The sequence below is a fragment of the Dermacentor albipictus genome, chromosome 1 (genome assembly GCF_038994185.2).
Source record: "Dermacentor albipictus isolate Rhodes 1998 colony chromosome 1, USDA_Dalb.pri_finalv2, whole genome shotgun sequence".
Classification (NCBI taxonomy): domain Eukaryota; kingdom Metazoa; phylum Arthropoda; class Arachnida; order Ixodida; family Ixodidae; genus Dermacentor; species Dermacentor albipictus.
In genome coordinates this window covers 270,978,577-271,000,277 of record NC_091821.1, presented here as the reverse complement: position 1 = coordinate 271,000,277, position 21,701 = coordinate 270,978,577, and the positions used below count along the sequence as shown (strand labels likewise).

Below are 21,701 nucleotides of genomic sequence, written 5' to 3'. Positions count from 1 at the left end.
TATATATATATATATATATATATATATATATATATATATATATATATATATATATATATATATACACTTAGTATCGATGAAGCAAAAAGTGACAAAAAGAAAATCAAAACAAACGATTAGAATCTGTCAGACAACTTTAAGTGTAGTTTAATCTAAATGAAAGGAATCAGAAAACAAATATGTTACTCGCCGCCGATGGCACTGCAACCAGTGACACCCCAAATGTTTTTCTTTCCACCCACCGAACTTGTCTTGTATTCGTTTGGCCTCACTGGCTCTCGTCACCGTGCCTGGCAGACGCAGTTCGCTCGTACGCCAAAGGTGCTACAGTTTGACGCACACGTTTGCCTTGCCTGCCCACGACTTGTGCTATGCAGAATCTGCCTATTGAACTGCCGGACCTCACGGTGCCGCCCAAGATCCAGGTGCCACCATCTAGTGAACTAAAGGTGAGTGCACGCGTCAGCTTACGCATAGAACAATGGTCATGACGTACTTGCTGACACAACGCGAAGAAGCACGTGTGCGCGCTGTCTGGCGCGTGGGGCCTGTTATGCTGGAGGAAAAAAAAAGAACAAGTGTTCGCACCGACTAATTCAAAACATGTCTGCTGGCTGAGGAGTCTGAACAAGACTCGACAACGTTGCGAGAGGCTATTCGAATTCGGAGATGCAACGCAACACGTGCCATACAAAGGGGAAGCGTGGAGTACACAACCGCATGGCAGATCAGCGCATGCGTGGTTTAACGTTTCCTAGTAAGGCGAAGGAAGAAAATAACAACGCCTTCCCTCATGCAGATAGGTTTTGATTGACATATGAGGTTTAACGTGCCGAAGCAACAGCTGAGCTGTGAGGGACCTCGGCCGTTGTGGACGATTTTGATTATAATATTGACACGTGGAATTGTTTATCTTTTCCAGTGAGGGCTTTTCACCGCTTAACAAATGTTATCGCTCAGCACGGGACGCCTCTGCATGTATCGGAAGTTTCTGGTATGTGATCGATGGTTCTATCCGCTGTCTGTTGTCACCGAACCTTGTGTAATCCAATTTCATGTATGGTGTAGAACTTTCTGGAAGACGCGCGAGCACTAGCGATTACTCTGGAACGTTCGATGGCTCGTGTTTAAAAGCCGACGCGCTAGGCCGGCAGATCAGATTTTCGATGTTCGCCGATCGCGTTCGCCGCCATCACTGTGCTTTGAGTATAACTTGGTTTTCGGGCGCAAGTTCGCCCAATAAAATTTAGTTATGTCATTCACAGATTTGCCGCTGTATTAGTCACAGTCACTACTACGTGACAATATCAAAGAAACCCTCGCAAACTGCGTCAACGTTTAATTTCTACGCGTTCAAAAGTGACACATAAGCTAAGTATAGCTTCCACGTGATTAGTGAAAACTTCAGCCAACAATAATTAACGCTTTTGTTTGGTTCGTAAGAACGGCTGCAACAGAACAGGATTTATAACCTAAAAACCATCGTACAGTAAAGGACACTGTGTTGGCCTACGCTGAGCCAGAGGCGTGTGTTCCATGTCAACCGGATTATGATAATGGTGATGATATTAACTAAGAGAATGAGTTAAATTGTCAGCGAAGTAAGAAGCTCTAACGTGGATACAGTTAAGACGATTTCATATGAAACTCAGTTGAAGAACGCTTTCACACTTGCTTTTCTAGTACTTTAAAAGCGATAATCATTGTAGGGAACCAGTCTACTGTAGCTAGCATGAACCGATCTTCTATATCTTCTATCACTCAATGCAAAAGAAAGAGATAATTTATTACGGGATGACTTGAGCTAACGCGTACTGTTGTGCTACTTTGCATGGCGAAAGAAAAATAGAGGGAAAAAGCGATTAAGGATGATAAATAGTTATGTAGCTATGTGTGCGCCCACCTGGAGAAATGTGACGTTCTGTCAGTGTTATCGGACTTTTGTTCATTGCATTCACTTGTTTGTGGTACTCTGCATGCATGTGCCGGCTATTCGGCTCTCTCGTGCGCTTTTTTTTTTTTTTTACTCCTGTGCGAGACATTGCATGTGTTCATGTAATTTCGCTTTCTGCGGTGTTATTTAAATGCTTTTCCAGCTTTCATATATTATTTGCCCTGCGAGGAGCAGTAGCCGGTTTACGGCAATATAAAAATAAAGGATGCATGCCGATGCTACAAAAGAGGTAAGCGTGATGGCAGTTGAACAACCGTATGCACTGCTAAAGCCGAAAAGCCTTTGACTCCGGAGAGAAAATAACCAGTGGTGAAGGTACGGGAAAATGCGAAAATAAATACCCACTTATTATTGAACGGAAAATGAAATGGAAGTCTGAAGCAACCTCAATGAATGGTGGCAAATATACCACTTGTTCCTTTCCTTTTTATTTAGCAAGCTTTTAATCGCCTGTGGCTGCGGTTTTCCGTGTTGTCCGATGGACTTAAGCGTCTAAAATTATCTGCGTGAGAAATCGCAATGTCCAGGCAGCAGTTCTACACTAATTAATTTTTTTCATTATTCTATTTAGGCTCCATGTTCCAACTGCATAAATGAAGCCGCTTAATAATGACGTGTCCACTGAGCAGAAATTTCGGGTGTGGCACCGCATTAGAAGTAACTGTCCCCAAAATTTATTAAAATGAGATTAGCATTGCAGTTAATATTGTTGCGGAGTGTTGGAGGGAGGCTTTTAAGAAACTGTTAACTGGAACACAAGGGTATTTCGTAACACATTTCGGGGACAGATATCTCGAAAGTGGCCGTCGTATTAGGAATAGCAGGAGGAAAAAGAAGGAAAGTCAAGGAGGTTTCAGCCAGTATAAATAGGGGCTGGCTACGCTGTGCTGAAGGAAAGGGGTAAAGAGAATGAAAGGTGATAGAAAGACAGAACAAATAAAAAAATGTGAACTGCTATGCAACGCGCTGTAACTTTAAGAGTCGGCCACACAAGTCCCTTTCCGGACCAGTGTCCCAACACCGACAAGAGGCGGCGACGGTCCAGTTTGTCAAGCATGGCCGAGAGTGCTTATCCACGCTGTAACAGGTTTCTGCTAAGCAGACATGGCGTCACTGCTGCTCGGCTTTAATTTCGGTATTTCAGCTTGTGTGCTAACATGAATAATAAGAGGATCAATTACTGTATTACATTCTTTTAATCTTTTCAAGTTAGAAAAAGATTAGCGGGCCGGCAAATGCAAAGCGCTTGTCGGAATCTACGTTAAGCGAAGCTCTGTATAAACATTTCAATTAAATTTACAAAGGGACGCATGGCGCGTCCAATTTAATTTCGTACCCAACTAGGCCGATGTTCACGTTCTTCTCCTATCACAGTTTTGTGTAGTTTGGCTACGCGGTAAGATGCGCAACTCTTGCACAGGACTTTGCAGCATAGTGACTACGGGCCCGACCGGCAAAACGCTTCTTCTTGGCTCTCAGAATGAGCTTAGGCCCATGACACAGGTGCAAATGCCATGCGCTCCCAACGATACTGATTTTTATGTTCTCAGCCTTACCCACGCTTTCCTGCCCACTGGGAGGCCACTTCTGGCCTCCCAGAGATGGAGGAGGTGCGCGTCGACCGCGGGTGCATCGGCATCGAGTTGTATGAAGTTAATGTGACTTTCTGCAGTGTCTAATACATTTTTGAGCCACTCGTCAATGTCAGTAATCCTTGCTCCGGAATCTAGTTTGTCCCTAAAGGATTTCCATTTGGTTAGCCGTGCAATTCCCGTCTTGGTCTGTCTAGGGATGTGTGCTACATCTAATTGGAGGCCTCGCAGGGGCGTCTGCGTCAGCGTGCGTTTGGTGTGTTGCAACACCACGTACCCGAGCACACGAGGGTTGGCCCCTCCCGCATGTAGCCGTGTGCGGTTTAGCCGTGTCTGGGGATAGGGGGATCCTGGGGGTTGAGCCGATGCTGGGTGTTTGGACCTTTAAGGCCCCCCGGTGGAGGCAACACACCTCTTCGGCCTCGGCTTCACATAGACGGTACCTCCAGACTGACCCACCTGGATGAAATCGGCAGTCGCCTTTTCCTGTCCTCCTCTCCAATCTTCGTCTTTCTCTACCGCTTTTCCATCTTTCGTGTCTTCACTTGTTATTACTGCCCTACTTCCTGGCGACAAGGGTTAACCATGTGTATATATATATATATATATATATATATATTTATATATATATATTAGGTTATAGCGGCGATGCATGGCTGGCGTCTGCAGGTATTATTCCCAACCTAGTAGCATCCCCTAGTTGGGCTCGGTGGTGGGTGGCTACCATCGCCGGCGAATTTTCCGGTGTTTACATGGCAAACGCTTCCCCCTCTCCAAGATCGCCCTCAAAAACGAGGGTGCACCGGAGCAACATTTCAGTTCGTATTGAAACCAAGCCATGACACCTTCCCAAAGTTCTGTGTCCTTCAGCACAACTATTAGTAAACTATAGCCTTTCTTAGTATCCAAACACCTATCAAACATGATCGGATCAGGCTACAAAGCATCAAAGATGGCAAGCGGAGACCTCCACCTTGAACTGACAAAGAAAGACCAAGTCGGAAAAATCAGTGAACTCACAAGTATCGGTGAAATTAATGTCACAATCTCCCCACATCGCTCGATCAGCACCAGCAGAGGAGTAATATCAGAAGATTTCTAGAACCTCAGTGACGAAGAGCCCCTTGAGGGATTCCAGGAGCAAAAGGATAACACTTCCACGAAACGACCAATAGATCCCCACAAAACACGTAGTACTCACATTTGGTTCCAGTACTGTGCCAAGTTCACTCGATACATGCTACTTTAAAATCAACGTCCGACCATACATACCGAACCCGAGCGGATGCTTCAAGGGCCAGAGCTTCGTACATGCATCACAATCACGCAGAGGAAAGGAAACATGCGTGAAGTGTAGTGCCAACGACCATCCATCTGACAAGCGCAATGCTCCCGCACAATGTGTTAATTGCAAGGGCGATCATCCAGCTTACTCAAGCAGCTACCCTTGCTGGGAAAGAGAAAAAGAAATCATCGTAATAACTGTAAAGGAAAAGATCTCATTCTATGAAGCGAGGAAAAGGCTAGGACACTTACCTCAAGTAAGCTAGGCCAGTGTGACGCGGGAGGGGGCAGCGCCACACCGGTTTTAGGAGTCTACAGGGTCCACGTCCGGTACTCCTCTAGAAACTCCAACCGCCCCCTTGGTGGCTGCAGTCAGTGTTGCTCCCTCTTCATCGAAGACGGGCCAGCAGACCGCAGTGCCGCAGGGCCCAAAGTTGAACGGAACTCCACGGCGCGAAACGCATTTGCCGGCACCTGGCTCCCGATCATCCAGCGCCCTAGAAAAGGCAATGGAGGTCGATCAGAAAACCCCGGCGCCATTGACGCCAAAAGATCCGCGCTCCTTGGAGTGCTCCAAGAGGGAGAAACTACTTGTAACTCCAATGAAAAAAGGACAGGTAACCTGAACAGTTACCGCCCCTCATAAGAGTAATCAGCTTTTAATACACGTCACCTACAACTTGTAAGCTCATACACATAAGCAATTTTTTCCTTTTCGTTTCAATTCCAATAATATGGCTTTCATCATTCATTGGAATTGCAGAGGCCTAATTCACAATCTAAGTGACATCAAAGACATTATAAGTAAGTTATCCCCACTAGCATTCTGCCTTCAAGAAACGTACCCAGGACCCAAACATACACATTTTTTTTAAAGGTGTTACTGTCGTAAGAAAGGACCGCGAGCACTCCTGCCGTCTATCAGGAGATGTCGCTATTGTCGTCCAAGGCGGCATCCCCACACGGAACGTTTTGTTAAATACTCCGTGCGAGGCAGTAGCTGTCACCGTTTTGTTATTTAAGACTGTCATCATCTGTTCATTGTACATTCCTCCCCATAGCCATTTCACAACTCGAGATCTGGAAGATTAAATTTTAATGCTCATTGCACTCTTTGGGGCAGCGATAAGAATGACCAAAGAGGACAACTAATCGAAGATTTTTATTTCGACAAACAACATCTATCTTTTGAATTCAGGTGCGCCAACTCATTTTTCACCAAGTTCATGTAATTTTAGCTGCCTTGATTTAGCATTTTCCTCTCCGGACATTTTTACCGATATTAAATGGGATGTACTGGAGACTTCATATGGCAGTTCTCATCTACCTGCTATAATCAACCTCACCTCAACGCTACCCATTATATCCCATAAACCGCGCCATAGGAAATTACAAATGACAGACTCGTCTGTTTTCACAGAAAGTGCCAGGCTGGAGGAGCTTATTTTGACAGACCTAATCATTGACGACATTAATGGAAAATTTACTAACTGTGTTATTCCTGCAGCTGAAAAGGCCATTCCACAATCTTCTGGCGTTGTTCGGAAAAAGCTGAATCCTTGGTGGACACATGAATGCACTGAAGCAAAAAAGCAGCAAAATAAGGCCTGGGGAATCTTACGCAGATGCCCAACACATAATAACTTTCTGAACTTCAAATAAGCCGAAGCGAAAGCTCGATATATTCGGAGACAGGCGGAAAAACTGTCTTGGCAGAAATATATATCTACAATTAATAGCAGCGTCACATCCAAAAGGATGTGGCTCAAACAGGTCAGGAAGTTTACGGGGGACTACTCATCATACACGATACCCTTACTTACACCTTCAGGCACTCAGACAACACTACAAGAACAAGTGAATATACTTGGGGAGCATTCTATAACGTCTCTAGCTCGGCTACTTATTCAAGCAGGTTTCTAAAATACAAACTCTCAGCAGAAAAGGAGAAACTACCAACTGCTTGTATGTCAACGGATGGATACCACGCTCCATTCACGTTACAAGAACTTAACAGGGTTCTCTGTGCTGGCAAAAAACTGCAGTAGGTCCTGACCGGATCCATTATTAAATGCTTGCTCACCTGTCCCAAGCATCCGTAGATGCTCTCCTTAAATTTTTAAACAAAGTATTTGAATCTGGAATCATGCCAAAACGTTGGAAAAACGCTATAGTTGTGCCTTTTTTAAGAACAGGTATATCCCTCACATCCCCAAGCAGCTTTCGACCCATTGCCCTGACAAGCTGTTTGGCGAAATCGTATGAAAGTGTCGTAAATGCGAGAATAACATTCAGGCTTGATATACGGAGCTTCATTGATTTTCATCAGTGCGGGTATAAAAAAGGTTGTTCAACAACGGACCACTTCATCTGACTTGAACACGAAATACGTGAACTTTTCCTACGCAAACAGCACTGCCTGGCAGTGTTCTGTGATCTAGAAAAAGCGTATGACACCACGTGGAGATTTGGAATCCGTGGCAAAATGTTAAACTGTCTCACTGTCTCACCTGTCTCAAACTGTCTCATCCTCACACAATACAACTCACGCTTACACTATACAAATAAACCGAACATGATTAGGCCACTTGTCCTGCGGTATGAGCAATATTGCTGGGATTATGACACTCCTGATGAAGTCCTCCAGATTGCCAAAAAACCACAACGGTTGCCCCCCGCGGGGTGAGATTTCAATCAGTTATGTGACTGGACGTTAACACATTTAAAGAAAAGAAACACCCCCACATGAACACAACAAGAAGAATTTCGTGCACTTCAGGGCACATATCAAAATAGCATGCAATATTACACTGATGGTTCTAAAACAAAAGAACACGTGGGTGTCGGGGCCATAACGGAAAATTAGGAAACAGGTATTCGATTGACACAGCACGCTTCTGTTTTCACGGCCGAAGTCTACGCTGTATGGGTTTTTGCTAAAACGATTATCACTGATAAGCACAAAAAAGCAGTCATATACACTGATCCTTCAAGCACACTGAAGGCTCTACATCTGAAGTCTGAGTGTGAACCCCTGATAGGAGACATTTTAAACATCATCATCATCATCAGCCTGGTTATGCCCACTGCAGGGCAAAGGCCTCTCCCATACTTCTCTCACTACCATGGTCATGTATTAATTGTGGCCATATTGTCCCTACAAACGTCTTAATGTCATCCGCCCACCTAACTTTCTGCGGCCCCCTGCTACGCTTCCCTTCCCTTGGAATCCATTCCGTAACCCTTAATGACCATCGGTTATCTTCCCTCCTCATTACATGTCCGGCCCATGCCCATTTCTTTTTCTTGATTTCAACTAAGATGTCATTTACCCGCGTTTGTTCCCTCACCCAATCTGCTCTTTTCTTATCCCTTAACGTTACACCCATCATTCTTCTTTCCATAGCTCGTTGCGTCGTCCTCAATTTCAGCAGAACCCTTTTCGTAAGCCTCCAGGTTTCCGCCCCATACGTGTACTGGCAACACACAGCTGTTACACACTTTTCTCTTGACGGATAGTGGCAACCTGCTCTTTATGATTTGAGAATGCCTGCCAAACGCACCCCAGCCCATTCTTATTCTTCTGGTTATTTCAATCTCATGATCCGGATCCGTGGTCACTGCCTGCCCTAAGTAGATGTATTCCCTTACCACTTCCAGTGCCTCGCTACCTATCGTAAACTGCTGTTCTCTTCCGAGACTGTTAGACATTAGTTTTCTGCAGATTAATTTTCAGACCCACCCTTCTGCTTTGCCTCTCCAGGTCAGTGAGCATGCATTGCAATTGGTCTCCTGAGTTACTAAGCAAGGCAATATCATCAGCCTGTCATCGTCCTGCCTGCTCCTTTCTGTGTCCGTGTTTCACTTCGCGCTAGAAGCCAAAATCATAATATCATCAGCGAATCGCAAGTTGCTAAGGTATTCTCCATCAACTTTTATCCCGAATTCTTCCCACTTAAGGTCTCTGAATACCTCCTGTAAACATGCTGTGAATAGCATTGGAGAGATCGCATCTCCCTGTCTGACGCCTTTCTTTACTGGGATTTTGTTGCTTTCTTTGTGGAGGACTACGGTGGCTGTGGAGCCGCTATAGATATCTTCCAGTATTTTTACATATGGCTCATCTACACCCTGATTCCGTAATGTCTTCATGACTGCTGAGTCAAACGCTTTTTCGTAATCAATGAAGGCTATATATATAAGGGTTGGTTATATTCCGCACATTTCTCTATCACCTGATTGATAGTGTGAATATGGTCTATTGATGAGTAGCCTTTACCGAATCCTGCCTGGTCCTTTGCTTGACAGAAGTCTAAGGTATTCCTGATTCTATTTGCGATTACCTTAGTAAATAGTTTGTAGGCAATGGACAGTAAGGTGATCGGTCTATAATTTTTCAAGTTTTTGGCGTCCCCTTTCTTATGGATTAGGATTATGTTAGCATTCTTCCAAGATTCCGGTATGTTCGAGGGTGGCCAGTCTTTCTAGGACAGTGTTCCCGCCATCCTTCAACAAATCTGCTGTTACCTGATCCTCCCCAGCTGCTTTCCCCCTTTGCATAGGTCCCAAGGCGTTCTTTACCTCTTCCGGCGTTACTTGTGGGATTTGAAGTTCCTCTAGACTATTCTCTCTCACCTCATCGTCGTGGGTGTTACTGGTACTGTATAAATCTCTATAGAACTCCTCAGCCACTTGAACTATCTCATCCATATTAGTAACGATATTGCCGGCTTTGTCTCTTAACGCATACATCTGATTCTTGCCTATTTTTAGTTTCTTCTTCACTGCTTTTAGGCTTCCTCCGTTCCTGAGAGCCTGTTCAATTCTATCCATATTATAGTTCCTTATGTCAGCTGTCTTACGCTTGTTGATTAACTTAGAAAGTTCTGCCAGTTCTATTCTAGCTGTATGGTTAGAGGCTTTCATACATTGGCGTTTCATGATCAGATCTTTCGTCTCCTGCGATAGCTTACTGGTCTACTGTCTAACGGCGTTACCACCGACTTCTATTGCGCACTCCTTAATGATGCCCATAAGATTGTCGTTCATTGCTTCAACACTAAGGACCTCTTCCTGTGTTAAAGCCGAATACCTGTTCTGTAGCTTGATCCGGAATTGATATATTTTCTCTCTTACCGCTAACTCACTTATCAGCTTCTTATATACCAGTTTCTTCCGTTCCCTCCTCAAGTCTAGGATAATTCCAGTTCTTACCATTCTATGGTCACTGCAGCGCACTTTGCCGAGCACGTCCACATCTTGTATGATGCCAGGGTTAGCGCAGAGTATAAAGTCTATTTCATTTCTAGTCTCGCCATTCGGGCTGCTCCACGTCCACTTTCGGCTATCCCGCTTGCTGAAGAAGATATTCATTATCCGCATATTATACTGTTCTGCAAACTCTACTAATAACTCTCCCCTGCTATTCCTAGAGCCTATGCCATATTCCCCCACTGCCTTGTCTCCAGCCTGCTTCTTGCCTACCTTGGCATTGAAGTCGCCCATCAGTATAGTGTATTTTGTTTTTACTTTACCCATCGCCGATTCCACGTCCTCATAAAAGCTTTCGACTTCCTGGTCATCATGACTGGATGTAGGGGCGTAGACTTGTACTACCTTCAATTTGTACCTCTTATTAAGTTTCACAACTAGACCTGCCACCCTATCGTTAATGCTATAGAATTCCTGTATGTTACCAGCTATATTTTTATTAATCAGGAAGCCGACTCCTAGTTCTCGTCTCTCCGCTAAGCCCCGGTAGTACAGTACGTGCCCGCTTTTTAGCACTGTATATGCTTCTTTTGTCCTCCTAACCTCACTGAGCCCTATTATATCCCATTTACTACCCTCTAAATCCTCCAATAACACTGCTAGACTCGCCTCACTAGATAACGTTCTAACGTTAAACGTTGCCAGGTTCAGATTCCAATGGCGGCCTGTCCGGAGCCAGGGATTCTTAGCACCCTCTGCTGCGCCACAGATCTGACCGCCGCCGTGGTCAGTTGTTTCGTGGCTGTTGGAGACTGAGGGCCGGGGTTTGTTTGTTGTATTCATATAGGAGGTTGTGGCCAAGTACTGCACCAGGGTGGCCAATCCTGCTCTGGTGAGAGAGTGCGTTACCGGTTCTGGTCACCTGGATCAGGCCGCACTCCAGGCCTGTCTGTGCAATTTTCTCAACACACGGTTTTTTTTTTATTTTCCAGTGGAGAATTGCGCGGCACCAGTATTTGAACCACGGTCCTCTTGCACGGGAGGCGCATACTCTACCGCCCCCGCATTTAACCTACAGTGGTGCCTCATTTGATCAGTCAAGGTCGACGAATCTGACTTTGGTTAAACCTCACGGATGGCACTCAGCTAGAGAACCTGGTATTTATTACCTGCACATGTGTGGCCATACATAATAGAGGATATATATATATATATATATATATATATATATATATATATATATATATATATATATATATATATATATATATATATATATATATATATATATATATATATATATATATATATATATTATTTAGGAGGGTTCCCGTACAGTGATAAACTAAAAGAAAAGACTAAAAAGAGGGAATAAAAAAGAAAAAAAGGAAGGAAAACAAAAAAAGGAAGAGACCAGGTGATTTGAACTCGTGACCCTTGGATGTTGCTGGGAAAGATAGCTCAGTCGGTTGGTTCGTCAGGCCCCAGGTTACTATGGTGGCGCTTAAAAAATTCGGGAGGTCAATTCATTTCTGCTGGGTTCCAAGCCATGCTGGGATACCGAGTAACGAAGCAGCTGATAGCTGTGCATCTATGGCAGCGCACAGAAGATAGCATATTCATATAAAGATAGCATGCGTGAGATTACAAAAGCCTTAAAGTTAAAATGGCAACACGAATGGGAACGTTGTGCCGACAACGAGCTGCATCTCACGAAACCCATAGTTGGGGAGTGGAAGACATGTTATCATCAGGAACGGTTCTTCGAAGTAGTTTTATGCCGACTACGCATTGGGCACACACAGCTCACTCACAATTATTTACTTACGAAAGAAGACACATGGATATGCGAGAAATGCCAAGACCCACTAACAGTTATGCATATATTACTGACATGTACACACATTGAAGTACACACACGAAACCTTTTGCATAAGTTATATCAACTACACATGCCTTTACACACTTCTTTTATTTTAGGTGATGATCCGCTAGTCCCACTATCTGATGTGCGTAAATTTCTAGACGAAAAAATACAGATTATTAACACAGCCTTTTCCTTCCTAGGCTGGATTTCAAAACACCTCGTGTTGGGCGCAGCATGGCCTTAGCCGCTTTTGCACCATTAAACCACATGCAACAACAACAACACCAACAGCTCTTGGGAATTGCGGCGACTAGTTTTCCTGTTCGGTAGGATTCGGACGCATTGGCGAAAGCGAACGGCGTCGGGGAGATGGCGAGCGCGTGGGCTAGCCGTGACCCCGAGCAGCTTTCTATTCTGCTGTAGCTTTCAATGCCCAGAACCGATCTCGACGTAACTCACTGGAGATGGCAACGTTAATGGCAGTCATTTCAGCAATTATCCTATCCTGATAGATTCTGGGGGTGGAAGTGGTCCTCTGGCTTCTGACTTGCTTAGCCAGTCTGGTTCATGCCGCCACGTACGGTTAGACAGTAACTTATCCATTGAAAATCCATGTGTCAGTAAGTCTGTTGGAATCACCTGTTCTGGAAAATACCTCCACGTAGAATCATTCGTTTTTTTCCGTGATCTTTTTCACTCTGTTCTACACAAATTGTTTCCACTTCATTGTGTCGCCTTTTATCCATGACAGCGTGATTGTGGAATCCGACCACACTGTACTGTGGATCCCGTAGCCAGGGCAATTTCTTCAGACGTAATTAAGTGGCCTTGTTCCAATAAAGGCTCCTAGAAACTCCAAATATGGTGGTGTTGTTGCCTTTATACGCGTGCTTTTGCGATCAGCAACTCTGGTCTCCCTGAGCAGCTCGTACGAGGCAAAAAGCCGCGCCGTACGCCGATGGACTTGCGTCGCAATATATGTGAACCTGCAGAACTCGGTTAGATTTGGTTGCGCTTTCAAGATAGTGCGGTATAGAAACATTCTGCAAGACTTGTAGTTGGCGCACCCATTCATGCCACTCTTCTTGCAGATCCTGAGGTAACTGCTCGTTCCAGCCTATTCCACGTGTCCATAACTTCTGGAGGAAGATCCTGATGGCAATGGTGAATGGTTCAACTAATCCCATTCTGTCCGATATCCGTGAATCAGCTTGAAGAACGAACCGGTCGGCATCATATTTTTTCTTTCATAAATTCGAGAAGGCTCCCAAAAAAAGTGAAAGTAAATGTATGTGAATTCCACATAATTCCGGGTACATTTACGCTTGCCTCGTGGAGGACTGCCAGTTCTTCGCCTGCCGACTGATCTACATGGAATGACTCGCTGAAACGTTTTCCGGTACTGGTTTTGCTTGAAGGCACACTCTTTAGATGCTGTAGTACAGTTCCTGTCAGCAGTAAGGGCCTACATGCTGCTCCGAATGGCACTCGCGTCATTCTCCACTCCTGACTCTCCTCTTCTGAGAAACGCAGTACTTCTTTTTTTCCAAAGCAGAGGAATCCAAAGGCGTCTCCATCTTTCTCTGTGATTGAAATTTGAAGGAAGGCTTCCTAAATGCCAGCTAGCCGAGCTATACAGTGCGTTCTGAAGTGTAATACTACCTTCACCAGATCATGGTACAGGTTTACACCCTTTCCAAAGCATTCATTTTATGAGAATCATCAGTTGGCGTGCGAATAAGCGTCGAAAACGATTGTGACCTTTGTGGCTAGTGCGTCCTATCTGATCACTTCCCTGTGCTGTATATAATAAATCTTTGACGTAGTAGTTCTGCGGAAACCCGCAAGGTGGAGAGAAGTAATGAATAAGAAGAAAAAGAAGAAACTTTAGTAAAGAATAGACCGGCAGTTCTTGATGTGGTGGCCTCAGGTGACGGCTCGAAGTTCTTGGACTCGAGCGGCATCTTCGGCTTGCCGGATGGCCCAGAGCTGGTCTGCCAGCTCTGAACTTCTGATAGCCGCCTTCCAGCGGCGGCGACGCCTACGGAGAAGGTCCCCGGCGGCTCCCGCATCCGGGGCGGCGTCGGGAAGAACGGAGCTCGAGCCTTCTCCTACTCTGGCAACAGCCGCGATTATGGACGCGTCGCCAACGGAGCTGCTTTGATTACTGTAGTTGCCGGCACACTCCCAGAGCATGTGTCGCAGCGTTGCTCTGTGTCCGCATGTTTTAGACTCGTCTGTTGGATACAAACGCGGATACCAGTGGTGTAAGATAGCGGGGCTAGGGTAGGTGTGTGTCTGGAGCAAGCGTAAAGTTACGGCCTCGTTCCTGTTCAATTTATCGTGCGGTGGCGGGAATGTGCGTCTTTCGAGTCTGTAGTGTTGGGTGAGGTCTGTGAACGTGGTTAGGCGATCGCCCCACGCCAAGTCTGTTTCTTGTTGCTGTGTTTCTGTTGTAGTGTCCCGATCCGCCAGATCCGATGCCCCGCTCTCGTGGGTGGAGGCGGCCACATAATCAGCGGCGGCTCGGCGTGTGAGACCTCGAGCCGTGGCGTGGGCCGCCTCGTTTCCCGCGAGCGGAACATCGGTGTGTGCCGGGGTCCAGAGGAGGAAGACCGTAGAATTTTGGGGTTGCGAGGGCGATGACGAGTCGCCGTCGTCAGAAATTTAGAGTATTGCCGCGGAAATTTAGAGTATCGTCAGAAAGCCGCGGATTGCCGCCTGCGAGTCGCTGATCACGATCGCAGCGTTCGGCACCGCGACGGGTGCTAGGGCTATCGCGCCTTCTTCGGCCGCCTCCGTGTGTCCCGTGGTCACCGTGGCGCTCACGAGGCACCTACCCGAGCGGTCTACAACCGCTATCGCGTGCGCGCTTCTCCCTCCTCCATATCGCGCCGCGTCTACGTACACCGCCTCGTTGCTGTTACCAGACTTCTTCTGAAGGTCGCTTGCTCGTTTGTTGCGTCTCCCGGCGTGGTGCGCCGGGTGCATGTTCTTGGGAAGCGGCGGTATGATCAGGCGGTCGCGAACAGAGGCGGGAACCGCCGTCTTTTCTCCATGCTGAGAGTGGTACGCGATGCTGAGCGACTCGAGGATGCATCGACCTGCCTTTGACCTAGATAATCGTTCGTATTGCGCAATGTCGTGCGCCTCGATTAACTTGTTGAGGGAGTTGTGAACTCCGAGCTCTAGAAACTTGTCGGTGCTCGCGTTGAGTGGAACGCCGACCGCCCTCTTGAAAGCCTTTCGGGTCATGCATTCGTCTGTTTTTTTCGGACCCGATCCACCTCACGTAGGGCGCAACATACGTTATGCGGCTTATCGCGTACGCCTGCACGAGACGGATCGTGCACTCTTCACACATACCATTGCGTCTATTCGTGATGCGACGCAAGAGTCGGATCGTGTCATCTACCGAACGACGAAGTATTCGCACCGTCTCTCCGTTATGGCCGTTTGCCTGCGGGTGTAACCCTAGGATCCTAATTTTCTCTACGTGCGGTACGGGAGTACCATCTGCCAATGTAATGCGTATTTTGGAATATTCCCGTTCCTCTTCGCACAGGGTCTTACGACCTCTCCTTGTAGGTTTGTAGAGTAAGAGTTCGGACTTGGTAGCCGAGCACTCGAGGCCCGTTCCACGCAAGTAATTCTGAACCGCATCTACTCCTGCCTGTAGCGTTCGCTCGACCTGACCGTCACATCCTCCCCCGGGAACCCAGAGGGTGATGTCATCCGCGTAGAGACTGTGATGTAATCCTTCTATTTCTGTTAATTTCCCGGGTAGACCAAGTAGAAGTAAATTAAAGAGTAATGGTGATATGACAGATCCTTGCGGCGTGCCGCACGGACCCGTCTCAAATTCCGGTGATTCCTCGTCGCCGACGACGACGCATGCGCGCCTGCACGTGAGGAAATCTCTAACGTAATTAGACATCCTTTGGCCTAGTCCTAATGTTCTAATTGTTTTTAAGATCTCTTCGTGCTTAACTTTGTCAAAGGCCTTTATAATATCTAAGCCTAGAATTGCCTTAGTGGAGCTGGTAGTGTCGTCTACGATCTGGTGTTTAAGCTGAAGCAATACGTCCTGTGCGGAGAGGTTGCGGCGGAATCCTAGCATGGTGTGCGGGAACGCGTCATGATCTTCGAGAAAGTCGGTCACGCGGGTGAGAACTGCGTGTTCCATGACTTTGCCGACGCAAGACGTAAGCGAAATCGGTCTTAGATTATCGAGCGTAACTTGCTTGCCAGGTTTAGGAATCATGATAACGCGGGCCCGTTTCCACGCTTCGGGAAGGGAACCCTCTCGCCAGCACTCATTGACGTAGGCCGCGAGTCGGGAGATTGACTCGTCGTCTAGGTTTCGGAGAGTCTTGTTGGTAACCCGGTCCGGGCCGGGCGCCGATCGAGTGTTGAGTTCGAACAGGACTAACCGAATTTCCGATTCGCTAAATTCCGCGTCCAGTTTCTCGTTTGTTACACCGTCGTACTCCGCGTGCTGGATGCTTTCGGCTTTCTTAAAGTAACGGTCACGTATTCCGTCGAGGAAGTTATCGCCTTTATAATCTTACGAGTCTACGAGTCTTATGGCCTTGAGCGGCCCGAGTCTCCTCCGGATCTAATAGGTGTCTAAAAAGGCGCCAAGCACTCGCCCCGGTCATCTGCCTCTCGAGGCCGTTGCACGTGTCTTCCCATTGTGCCCTGCATACCTGAAGTGCGTGTTCTTCGATGCCTCTGTCTAACTGTGCTATGCGTTTGCGCAACGCCTTATTATGTCGTTGGCATTTCCATCTCTTTAGGAGGGCTCGCTTTGCTTCCCACATGTGTAGGAGCCTGCTGTCAATTTTTCGAGGTTCACCTCGGGCGGAACGTCGCTCGTTGCTACGCCTACGTCCCTTCTGAGCGTCTCGGTCCACTCGTCTATGTCCGTAATCAGCTTATCGCCTCGCCCCGCTTCTTTTCGCTTCTTGCGGAACGTGTCCCACTTCACGAGTTTGAGCTTAAGACCTTAGCCCTCAGGGTTAGTACCACGACCGCTCGGGCCCGTGCCTATCGTGATCTTGATCAGCGCATGGTCGCTCCCCAAATCTTCCTGCGTATTTTGCCAGTGCGCTGTTGTTACATTTGAAACAAACGCAAGGTCTGGTAACGTATCGGCACTCACTTCGCCCTGCCATCTGCTAGCCGCCTGGTTAGCTCAGATGGTAGAGCGGCTGCCCTGGAAAGGCGATGGTCCCGGGTTCGAGTCCCGGACCAGGACAAATTTTTATTCAACTATGAGGCTTTTCTTTCGAGGAACCCGTATGGGTTTCCTTTGTAGCAATTGCTACGAACGGGTGGATGTCTGATTTTCCCTTTATTCAATAAACCTTTGTCGTGGCCCTTCAACAATCTCCGCATGTCCAGCTCGCAGGTACTCCCGTATGGTGTTATCATACATCTCTAATGTCCTTGCTTGCTCCGCAGTCCGGAGAGAAGTTTTTTTGCCAAAGTCTTGTTATTGCAACTTGGTTTTTGGCCGAGAGCTTGATATCTCCCTTCCTGAGCAACTTCACTTCGTATCTTCCGCCTTGAAGACTGATAGTTTCATTGAATTGCTTCAATACTGGACTGAGCTTGCTCTCACTGTCGATGACGTCTGATATTCCCACGCTCTTGTGTTCCCAAAATGAACAGAGGAAGTGGCCGCACTCTTGTAGACTCGTCTTCAGTACGCAGACCATGAACGGCGAAGTTGTTATATCCGATGTCATGCAGCTTGTGCGGCCTTGAAACAGTCACCCCAGCTTAGTGTTCATAGAAATGAGTGTCTCATTTTTCTCGCATCAAGTTACTTCTCCCGTCATCAAAGTCCATATTTCGTCGCAACCGATGAGAACGCTTATGCCTGCTTCCTCGACAATGGATTCGTGGAGTCTTTGATCAGCGTCTTTTCAAGACTTCTGGATTTGCACGACGAACAGTGAGCTATAGTCGTACTTGCCTCAATATCTTGGCAAATGTGTGGAATTTCTATCGCTTGCAAGGCGACTTCCGTGTCTAAGAACTGGTTCTGCAGACGGAGCTGCACAACACGCCGCTTCTGCGCTGCCCAACTCGACACGCTTGCAAACGTGTTCAGCTCAATGATGGTAAAGCCTACACACTGCAACTTCAGATGTCGTGACAGCAACTAGAAGGCGAACGAGTGCTTACTGCCTCCAACTATGACAGCTCTGATATATTAACATGTGGCATCTGTTATTGCCCAAGCACGGAACGTTTGCAGGAGGACAGTCGTCGATGGATCCTCGATGGCGCGCCGATTTTTTTCTAGAGATGCGCATACAGTCATGTTTGTGCTTGGATTCCTTGATGGTATTCTGGCATTCGTTCTGCGGGTTTCACGTGTGTTCTTGCTTGCTTTTTGCGGATCACACACACTCTTTCATGACGTCCTTGGCAGGTAGAGCACGTAACCTTGAGTCTGAACTCACACGCACGTGACCTTTAGTAGTGCATGGAAAGCACCTCATGTATCCAGATAAAATGTGCTTATTCAAGCGAGCAAGCGAGCAGTCTTCCTCAGAATGTTGATTCCATTTAGAATGCACACAGTTTTCATGTACTTTCTTAGTGTTGTTATGGAGAACTGAAGACGTGGGTTTAGACCAACGAAAGTTTTTACAGACCTTTATAAATTGCGGATCCAAAGTTAACGGATGCCACGCACCCCGCATACGAAAGCACGCAAGCAGCAAAGTGTCTAGTCGGCACACGCTCATTGTCGCTGACATTTCCTGACTAGGCTGTGTAAACCACTTGAATGCAGACTATAGTCCCTTTCGAGTGCAGCGTGGTTTTTTTCCGGCTGGTCGAAATGGATTGCTAGGAGCACATTCGTCTTGCTCATTCACAGGCGCTTTTGCCTATGTACTGGGATTGCCACCGAGATCCGACAGAGTTCTGGTCAGCAGCTGAGCACAACTTCTGCAGTTGGTGCGGCATCTGCTGTAGCTTTGTCGGCGGAAGTTCAGCATGTGCCGCCATGTTTGTTTACAATAGGGGCAGCGCTAACGCTTTTTTGCTTCTGTCCTCTGATTCTCACCTCCGCTTCTATATTCTCAGATCGGTTGAGCGATCGGGTATGGCATGCTCCCTCGGGCTCCAGTCACGTTGTTGCCATCATAGCCAGAACGGTGTACGAATCAGTCCAATGTATCACTGACTGCACATGTTGAACGTGCGGGTATAGAAGAACGCGCTCATTGAACTGCCACCTGTTGCGAATATGGGAGACAGCTGGCGTATGTGACCACTACCAGCTTGCGACCAGGTTCACGCGGTACTCCCGCGTTCTCAGTGATGGCGCCCTCCGAGGTGTGCGCGCCTTTTCAGCGCGGGGCGCTTTCCCCATTTTGTAGCGACTGACCGAGGAGCAGGCGTTCCTGCGCATCTACCAGCTGCTGGTAGCGTACACCACGTTTGCCCAGCACATGGCCAACACAAGCCATGGTATGGCGAGCTGCAGCGGCCACGCCATCGCAGCGACCAGCAAGCGCAGCGCCGCGGGCGCCGCCACGGCCCTCCAGGTGGCGGCCAACAGCCAACGGAACGCCGACCAACTGCAGGTTAGCGCAGCTATTTTTACTTCTCCGTTTGCGATGTGCGTTCAGAAGTCGTGCGGAGCGAATGACTAGAGATACCGGAAGTCCGTATCTTGTTTGTGTCGCGGTCTTGTGTACGACCGCCAAGATGAATCCTGAATATTGGAGAAAGCTGAATAAGAAGAGCGCATAAATTTTTCAGTTGTCCATGGATAAAATTTAAAGAGATACTCACCCCACATAGCATATCTTTAATAAAAGAAATATGTAATCACTTAAGCACACAATTTAATAACTTTGGGGGTATATTTACGGCCGTTCTCTTTACAATACACGAAAAAAGAAGTGAAATTTCTTAGTTTTATTCATGACCACGGATGCTGCTTAGCGTTCTGTAGCGTAGCCTTGTTATATACCTCTGCGTGTATGACGTGCGCGTTTCTCAAAAAGGTTGTGGAGTGAGCGCCAAACTTTATTGCGTGCCCGGTGTGCGCTGCAGGAGCTTCGCTGCGACGTGCGACTGTCGAGCGCGGCGCACGGCAGCCAGGCGCAGTTCGCGGCGGCCGATGCCAGCGCAGTGGGCCTCATCCTGGACACGTACGCGGACTGCTCCAAACGCCTGCTGGCCCACTACAGCGTGGCAGTGGGTGTGCAGAAGCTTCTGCATTCGGTGCACGGGTACCTGCTGCACTTGGTGCGCCTCAAGAGCCCCTACCCGGTAACCGACAACGCCGAGCCCCCCGAGGTCTTCGAGCAGGCCTCGTACTGAGCCTCAGTGCTGCTTCACTTGTGTCCCTCGCAAGCAAGGTGACTGGCCAAAGAGGTCCCCACCTCTCTCTGACCAATAGTCGCCAGGAAAAAAAAATGTGGCACAACTCCTAATACATGCCAAATGTACGGCCACTATCAACTGCAGTGTGCCAAACTAACGGCTACAGTCAGATGGAAAAAGACTTTGTCGGCTTCGTAGCCCCTTTATGACTCAATAAAACAAGAGCGCTTTCGTCCTGCGTTGTTGGGAGACAGCGTCCTCCTTCCTTTTTTTTCTGTAGCCTTTGCGCATGAAAGTTCTTTTTTATAACAGAAATTCTTTTGTTTGTGTAAAGGTTGTTGACGGCTCGGAGCATGACAACTCCTATGTTTACACGAAATTGTGTAGCGTACGATACAAAAAATCGGCAAGGAGATCACGGAATAGTGGCGGCTCCCAGACATAAAGGCTGATAGAATGGATGGATAGGAAGAAGCGAACTGTTTATTGGGTGAATTTGTGACCAAAAAGCATAAGGGGCATAAGTGACAACGCCAGCAGTGAGCGTAGTTGGCAGTCGTAAAACCGCCGTAGAACAAATAATACAGCACGAGTACTCTCCTTTTAGTGAAATCGTACGTTGTGTTACTCGCGTCGGTTCGGTAAATTATATACAGCGTTGGCGACATGCGTACAGTCTCATTATCGTGGTTGCATCTCGGTGCCTATGTGACGACAACGTTAACAAAGATGCTGGTATAACAAGCGCGTCTTGCGCGATAGCGGTAATGTGGTGGTGGTGGTGGTGATGTTGAAGCAGGCGGGGTTAGCCTGGCATACATAGCCGGCAACTGTTCCGCCTGATCCTTCTTCTAGTTGAGATCAGTGGTGTGTCACCAGGTGTCGATGAGCCCCGTGTCTCGCAGGAAAGCTATCCGCAGTCGTTGCGCTCTCTTCCTGAATGCCGCGGGCCCTTCGGGGAAAACAACGTCTTCAAAGGTCCTGTGCGTGAGACCGCTTTTTTGTAGGTTGTCGACCATCGGTTTTCTTTCTGTGTCAAACTGCGGGAATAGCCAAATTAAATATTCTATGTCGCCAATGTCACCACAGAAAACACAGAGTGGGGAAGCGCGAAGCCCAGTCTTGAATAACCAAGCTGGGGTGTACGCGGAGTCGGTCCTGATGCGGTATAAAAGCGTCGCTTGTTCGCGTGTAAATCCATGAGTCACACAGGATTCGTGTGGATTCTTGTACATCTCTCTAAAGTGAAGGCGGATTGCACCTTTAGGGTTTCGAAAATCTTTTGGAGCTTTCACTTTTGGGACACATGTCAGCGCTAGGCGTGCAAGGGCGTCAGCTTCCTCGTTTCCATGAATTCCTACGTGTGATGGAATCCACTGAAACCTTATGTTAAATCCTTTGCTCGTTAGGTCGTCGATCAGTGCCAGAGACTGCC

General features: G+C 47.3%; 1 protein-coding gene and 1 non-coding gene across 2 annotated transcripts; both read left to right on the top strand.

The window, feature by feature from the left end:
- The first annotated feature begins 246 nt into the window (after positions 1–246).
- LOC135915294 (uncharacterized) lies at positions 247–20,499 on the top strand. The gene is made up of 3 exons (XM_065448340.1): positions 247–449; positions 19,312–19,518; positions 19,994–20,499. The coding sequence occupies exons 1-3, from the start codon at positions 372–374 to the stop codon at positions 20,261–20,263; spliced, it is 555 nt and encodes a 184-aa protein (XP_065304412.1). The 5' UTR covers positions 247–371; the 3' UTR covers positions 20,264–20,499.
- On the top strand, positions 17,095–17,169 carry TRNAS-GGA (transfer RNA serine (anticodon GGA)). The gene has a single exon. It is a non-coding gene; the product is annotated as a tRNA-Ser (tRNA).
- Positions 20,500–21,701: the final 1,202 nt, after the last annotated feature.